This window comes from Lucilia cuprina, chromosome X (assembly GCF_022045245.1).
Source record: "Lucilia cuprina isolate Lc7/37 chromosome X, ASM2204524v1, whole genome shotgun sequence".
NCBI lineage: Eukaryota > Metazoa > Arthropoda > Insecta > Diptera > Calliphoridae > Lucilia > Lucilia cuprina.
This window is the reverse complement of record NC_060949.1, coordinates 12,093,328-12,101,154: the sequence shown is the minus strand read 5'-3', so window position 1 is coordinate 12,101,154 and position 7,827 is coordinate 12,093,328. Positions and strand designations below refer to the sequence as shown.

Here is a 7,827-nt window from a genome sequence, read left to right as displayed (position 1 = left end):
CCAAGGGTCATAGGGTATATCCAAAGGAGTGATAACTCATGGAGGGAGTCTAGCTCTAAGACCCTAGCTCTGCTAATGGAGACACATTTTCCGGATTGTCTTGCAACTGAAGATGTGGTTGACGACCAACGGGACTTCGAGTCTGTGGCGCCAAGTAACACCTACAGTTGCATAGAGGAGATAGTCACCAGGGAAAAGCTTGTATGGGCGGTTAATTCATTCGACCCCTTCAAGTCACCAGGGCCGGATGGTATATTTCCAGCTCTACTAAAGAACTTGCCTCAGGACGCTATATCTCTTCTTCTGAAAATTTTTAAAAGATGCCTTTAAACAAATTCCAACTCTTATTTTGGAGATTTGTTGATTTTGTTTTTACTTTGTTAAGAAATTAACAAAATTGTTCAATAACAAAATTGAACTATGCACACAAATAAAATAGAGAATTTTATTTCTACTTACGTGTTGGTTGGTGGGAATTGAAACACTTTTTTGTTTGTTTTTTTTCAATTAATTGGAGCACCGGGAGTGCGTTTTATTTTTTTTTGTTTTTGATTTTTAATTTATTTAAAAAACACCACTTTGACCGGGAGTCGGGCTGGTTAATTCATAAGCCGATCCTCTTCGGCGCCCGGCTTCCTCGTAACACTTCCTAAAATATTGCCTTTAGGAAGTGTTTGGAGACCTTCAGTCAAGGTCGGTAAGACCGTCGTCGAAGTCGATAAGATCGTCATGGAGATCGATCAAATCGTCTTCAACGCGACCTAACCGGACTTCGACTTGCCGGCCTCCTTGCACTGGTGCAATTGTGGACCCTGTCAGTTGGCTGAGGGCTGAAACAATTTGATTGACCAGCCCCTGGGTTGAGGCTGGCGCTGCCGCAGGCTGAGGAACGGCTATGGCTTGTGGTTGAAGTTGTTGGCGCTGTCGTTGTTGGGGTCGGGGCAGTTGCTGTTGGCGACGTTGTGGCTGCCGCTGAGATTGTTGCTGTAGTTGTTGTCGTTGCCGTTGTTGTCGTTGGCGTTGTTGCTGCTGTAGCTGTTGTTGTTGCTGTTGGATAACCTGCTGCTGTTGTTGTAGGCGTTGACGGAGGTCATCCAACCGCTGTTGAGCTCTCTGTTGAGGAGGGTTGGGGAGGCTTCTGCGAGCGCGTTGGCGTAGCTGTCGTGGTTGTCCTTGCCTTGGCCCCTGAGCAGCTGTCCTTGGGTGTAGCAATGTGTGGTGCAAATCGCAACATATTTGGCATGCACCCATTGAGATACAGCTACCTATCAGATGAGTCCGCGAGAAGCAATTGGAGCAATACTTATGGGTTCTCACCACATAAAGTCGTTGCTCCAATGTCAACTTACGGAACATCTTGCAATATCTCAATGGGTGCTATGCAAAACACACAACGCACAACTCTGGGTTTTGGGCTGGATCCATTCTAAAATGAGATTAAAATACAAAGAACAGAGGCAGATTAAGGTCGAAAAAAATAGTTTTGGACACATAGACACGACATTGTATGGACAAGAACAAACTAATCTACAGACTTTTCACATAACGGGAGCATGCATAATTTTACTATTGGTCGGGTCACGACGCCACTAGATGTTCTAACATCAGCGACTCTTACGCGCTTATCCCGACCAACGTGTACGGCTTCTATTCTGCCTAACCTCCAGCCGCATGGAGGAAGAAGCTCATCCTTGATGATAACGAAATCACCAGTCTGTAGATCCCGTCGTGGATTCTGCCATTTGTACCTCTTGTGTAGCTCCTGAAGGTACTCATTTTTCCATCGTTGACCAAATTTATGATGGAGTGCTTTCAGTCGTTCCCAGCGATTCAATAACGACAAATTGTCAGGCGGTATTTCTGGCGCGAATACCAAAGGTGCACTGCGCAGAAAATGACTCGGAGTAAGGGCCTGCAGGTCATCGGGGTCTTCTGACATCCGTGATATTGGTCGTGAATTTAGAACACTTTCTATTCGCGCAAGCAGAGTAGAGAACTCTTCAAAATTAAATTTATGTGCGCCTGCAATTTTCCTGAAGTGGATTTTGAAGCTTTTAACGCCAGCTTCCCATAAACCTCCCATATGCGGGGCGCTAGGTGGAATGAACTTCCACTCAAGTCCATTAATTGCATATTTATCTGTTATATCCTTGGAGGATTGTTTAAGAAATAACGAATACTCCTTTAGCAATGACTTACTATGAAATTTGTACCATTGTCCGACATAACTGATTTTGGCAATCCTCGCCTAGCTATAAATCGTGCAAAAGCAGCTAGAAATGCTTCTGATGTTAAACTAGAGCAAGCTTCTAAATGAATGGCTCTTGTAGCAAAACATACAAAGATACATGCGAAACCTTTCATATATGGTGAATTTCGCAAATTGCCAGACTTGATCTGAAATGGACCAGCAAAGTCGACACCCGTATGTGAGAACGGTAATGAGAGAGTGGATCTCTCTTTTGGCAGTGCAGCCATTATTTGCGATTTCACTTGTTGTTTGTAACGAACACAGGTTAGACAATGATGAACGCATTTCTTGACTGTTCTTTTTAAACCAGGAATATAGAACTGGCTTCTTACTGCGCTCATCATAAGGGTTATGTCAGCATGGACTAGAGTTTTGTGGACAAACTCCAGAAAAATTTTGCAAAATTGAGAAGAGTTAGGATAATTATGGGAAATCGCTCATCGTACGTAAGCGGGGCATTAGCTAATCTACCATTAACCCGCATAAGACCTTGAGCGTCGAGAAATGGATTTAGAGTAAGCAGAGAGCTTTTCCTTGAAATATGCTTAGAATCCGAAAGATTCTTTAAATCTTCAGAATAATGAAACTTCTGCGTTAGTCTAATATATACAATTTTTGCGTTATTAAGCTCTTCGTGAGAGAGCGTTAAACTTTCAAACTTAGTTTTCTGTAATCTTTTATTAGTAGAACGTATGAACCTATAAATATATGCTATTACGGCGAGGGCTCGCCGATATGAAGAAAATCTTTGTATTATATTGAGTTCATCTGTAACGGAACAGTGAACTTCAACTTTCCTTTGTTCCATAAGAGCTATGGCAGGTGGGTTAGATTTAGGCCAATTGTCTTGGGAGTCAAGTAGCCACATTGGTCCATACCACCATAAAGGATTTTCTTTAAGATCTTGTGGTTTACAACCTCGTGTTCCAAGATCTGCTGGATTTTCATGGGTTAAAACGTGGTTCCACTTAGCATTACCAACATTTTCAATAATTTGAGATGTTCTATTGCCAACATATGTTTTCCAAACTGATGGATGCTTTTGTAACCATGCTAATACTATAGTGGAATCTGACCACAGGAAAAGTTGAGCACTTTTAAATGAATTGTTAGTTAGAGTTTGTTTAATTAGTTTCGAGAGCAGTAATGCCCCACATAACTCTAACCGAGGAAGACTTACACGTTGCAACGGCGCAACTTTGCTTTTCGCTACTAGCAGATTAGAATGTCTGCCAGACAAATCTTCCACTCGAATGTATATTGTTGCACAATAGGCCTGTTCAGATGCATCACAGAAACCATGGATCTGGATTTTGCTATCTGGATGGAAATGGATCCATCTGGGGATTTGAATGGATCTTATGTGTATAAAATCTTCTAAGAAAATGTTCCACCTTGAAAGAGTCTGAGGTTTCACATCTTCATCCCATTCGACCCCATCTTGCCACAATTCCTGTAGAAGGATCTTTGCTTGAACAATAATGGGCGGTCTTTGCTTGAACAATAATGGGCGGTCGTTAAATTGTTCTTTTTGTTATTTTTGATGCGAAATCGGGAATTTCGACTTTATAAGTGAAGGAATCACTGTATGCATTCCACTGAATACCTAACGTTTTCGTAGAGCTCGAATCGTAAAGTTTTAAGAAATCTGCACTTAAAATATCTTCAGTTGGAATATTTTCTAATAATTTGCTATTATTTGCCGTAATTTTTTTAAGTGGAAATCCAGCTGATTTTAAAGACTTTATTAATTGACTTTGCGCTTCTAGGGCTGAAGCCAAAGTATGTCCACCAGCTAAAATATCATCGACATATGTTTCATGTCTTAATATGTGAGATGACAAAGGAGACTGTCTCTCTACATCTGTTGCTAACTGCAGCAACGTTCGTATGGCTAAATACGGTGCACAATTCACTCCGAAAGTGACTGTTAACAGCTCGTAATCTTCAATATTGCTTGAAGTTTTTGTTCTATACAAAATTCTCTGAAACGGACAATCTGCTTCCGTTACTAATATTTGGCGATACATTTTTTCGATATCTCCATTGAAAACGTATCTATATATACGCCAATTTAAAATAACTGACATTAAGTCAGATTGCAACGTTGGACCAATATGCAATACATCATTCAACGAAAATGAGCTTTTCGTTTTGCGAGAACCATTAAAGACTACTCTAACTTTTGTAGAAGTGCTTTCCGGTCTAAATACAGCATGATGTGGTAAATAATATGAAAAATACTTTCCATCTTTACAAATTTCGGAAGAATTTGTTTTCCTCATATGACCCAATGTTATATATTCTTCTAAAACATCATTATAAATCTGTTGAAGATCTATTTGTTTTTGTAATTTTGCCTCTAGATGAATATATTGACTTTTTGCTGCGAATCTGGAAGATTGCAAATACAAGTTTTCTGGAAATTCTTGTTTAAAAGGAAGTTTTACAACATATCTACCATCACTTCTGCGATATGTTGTCTTTTTATAAAGTTCTTCACAGTAGAGATCTGCTTCTGATAGAACTTTCGATTTTGGAATTTCTTCTGTTTCCCAAAATAGTTTAAGCATTGAGCTTATTTTATCATTTTCTTCCTTATTTTGAATATTAGCAGTTAGAGAAACGCTATGTAATTTCATTGGGCCATAAATATACCATCCATAGATGGAATTTTGAGCAAGGAGATTGCCTAAGATATTCTTTTGTATTCCATCTTGAATGATATATGGAATTATATCACTACCGATTAGCATGTCTATTTGTGAAGATACTAAGAAATTAGGATCAGCTAATTTTAGATGTTTTATTTCTGAGAGATCAGCGTTTGAAATCGTAAAGCTTGGCATAAATTTTTAAATATTATAACTTGGGTACTGAGTGAGAACTCGTGGTTTTTTCTACACAAAGTTATGGTAGATATTTTACTTGAATTTGCTACCACTGTACCCCCTAATCCACAAATTTCAAAATTTGCATTTTGAGTTATTAAACCAAGCCTTTTTGATATTTTTTTAGTTAAAAATGATCGTTTTGATCCCGAATCTATTAGAGCTCTAACTGTAAATACTTCTCCTAAATGTAAAATTTCTACTAGAGCTGTAGGTAATAAAATGTCATCATCATTGACAGAAAAGTTTGTTTGTGTGTTTGTCTTGTGTACTGTAGACATTGAGCTACATGGTGGTTGGCGGTTTATTGTGTCCTCCGGTTGCTGAGAGGGATCAGCATGAAACGTATTGGACGTTTTGTTTTTATTTGCTTTATTCTTCTTATTATTGGAATAATTATCCAAATGAAGTAAGCTGTGGTGCTTGTTCTTACACTGGACACATGTAAAAACGCTTTGACAATTATATTTGTGTGAGCTGAAGACAAACAATTACTACAAATTTTGTTCTTTTCTACATAGTCAATTCTCTGTAAAAAAAAACAGAATCCAAGAAGAATTTAAAGTTCAGATGGGATTAAACTTACACCAACAGTACACAAAGTATTGTGTCATGGTCAAATAATAATTGAATCGAATATTCCTCCACTTGGAGAGTTAACAGAAGAAGCACAGGAAGCGAGGAATCGAGATTTTAAGCATGTTCAACTTTTCAGCTTAAGAAAATGCTCCAGGCAATCACAGAATGAAGATATTTTTAATAGTTTACTTCTATCTTCTGATCCTGTTTTTTCAACTATGCGAAAAAGATGGATTTGTTATGAAACTCTATCATCTCAAAACAAGGAAGATTTAAAGGACTTAAATTACCATCTGGATATGTATACCAGAAGTAATAAGTAATAAGTAGTGTTAGGAATTAACTATATAAGTAGGTTGTAAGAATTAATTGTATTATGTTTAAGATAAACAGTTCAAATAAAAAAGCTATTATACTAGCTGATGATATTGTATTAAATTGTGTTTTATATTTCGGTGGGCGGGAAAGGTGGTTTGTGTGGGGTGATTTAGATGTTGTTGAGCGTGGCTCATAATAAAATTATATTTTTTTATTGTATATACAATGTTATAGTCTTTAATAAAGTAATTAACTAAATAATTTCTAAAAATTGTCCAAATATTTTATTCAACACCAAATGTGAAAATATGAAAAAGATGAAATTAAAGGACACAGGTTTAAATGAACATATTTTTGAATGTAATTGAGATATTGGCTTGAAATTTTTTGTAAAGGGTCGAGAATTTCCATATCTAACTAAAAAAAGATATTAAGGGATAAATATGGACTTAATTGTTGTAGCTATCTGCGACCCTATTAAAATTTTGATATAAATCATAGTTTTAGAAATTTAACAAATATGTAATATATGACAAAATCTTTATTTATGAACAAAACTCAATGAAATCTTCAACGCTTGTTAAATTTGTCATTTCAAATAAGAAAATGTAAAAAAAAATTGAAAATGTCAAAGGACATCCCGCAATTCCCAAAAATAGGAATGAAAATCCCAAAATGGGATTTTTTACATTTTTCCCATAGGGTCCACATTTCTTTCAGGGCTGGGAAAATACTTTTGAAGTAAATAGAAAACATATTGAGGTATTCAAAACTGCTTTCAGTTTTCTGATCCCAGCTTTGGGATTTTAGAACATGTCGCCCAAAGTTGAAGTTTTGATAAAAATAGGTCATATTCGGAAGGACGCAGTGGCAACATTTTCAAAAAATAGGACAAGTTTTTTACGCCAAAGCGTTCTGCGTAAAGATACTTTTGAGAAAACTATAAAATTGTTATATGTTCTTAAAGAAAATTTTATTTTATTAATAAAAGAGTTAAGACACATTTTGGGCAAAAAACGGCAAAAATCTAAAATTTTTTGAATGTTAAGTTAAAAAACGTATATTTTTAGATCTGTAAATGATATTGATCTGAATATTTTTGTATATTATTGGAAATTTTGTTGTCTAACTAACAAGAAAAAATTGAGTCCATTTGGTCCAAAATACGCCCGGTATTCAAAAAAAAGGCGGACCAAGGTATGGTAAATTTTGTATCACTAAATTTTTAAATGCCTATAACTCGGATATTATAAGAGATAAGTAGTATGTTCAAGCATGTTTTTTCAAGATCTCGTCGAGCGCTTTGGGTGAAAAGCAAAAAAATGACACGAGTTTAAAAATTTTACATGTCGTAGGTACCCTACTTTGAGCCGTTGTTTATTTTAAGAGATAAAATAAACAAAAAACCACCACCAAATTTACTTTAATATTTTTAAAAAATAATATTGTAAATCTTAGTAAGTATGTATGTGCAATATTCAACAATGGTTTGATGGAAACAAACAATAACAATCACTAGTTCTTGCACTAAATAGAATGAACTTTATATATAAAAAATAATTATGTATGTGAAGAATGGGAATTCTTGCGACTATACTTATTATTTTTTTATATACATTTTCAATTAATTTAGCACTTTCACTGTGGTTCAAAAAGGACCATAAACAAATTCCAACTCTTATTTTGGAGATTTGTGGATTTTGTTTTTACTTTGTTAAGAAATTAACAAAGTTGTTCAATAACAAAATTGAACTATGCACACAAATAAAATAGAGAATTTTATTTCTA

At 36.0% G+C, this 7,827-nt stretch overlaps 2 protein-coding genes across 2 annotated transcripts; both read right to left on the bottom strand.

Annotated features, from left to right (window-relative positions):
* Nucleotides 1-684: 684 nt before the first annotated feature.
* Nucleotides 685-2,478, bottom strand: LOC124418488. The gene is made up of 4 exons (XM_046945046.1): nucleotides 2,200-2,478; nucleotides 1,619-2,149; nucleotides 1,350-1,426; nucleotides 685-1,198 (listed from the first exon to the last, which is right to left on the bottom strand). The coding sequence occupies exons 1-4, from the start codon at nucleotides 2,476-2,478 to the stop codon at nucleotides 685-687; spliced, it is 1,401 nt and encodes a 466-aa protein (XP_046801002.1).
* Nucleotides 2,479-2,615: 137 nt separating this feature from the next.
* LOC124418486 lies at nucleotides 2,616-3,785 on the bottom strand (the record flags this gene model as incomplete). The annotated part of the gene is made up of 1 exon (XM_046945038.1): nucleotides 2,616-3,785. A coding segment is annotated over one exon (1,170 nt), but the record flags the coding sequence as incomplete, so codon positions are not given.
* Nucleotides 3,786-7,827: the final 4,042 nt, after the last annotated feature.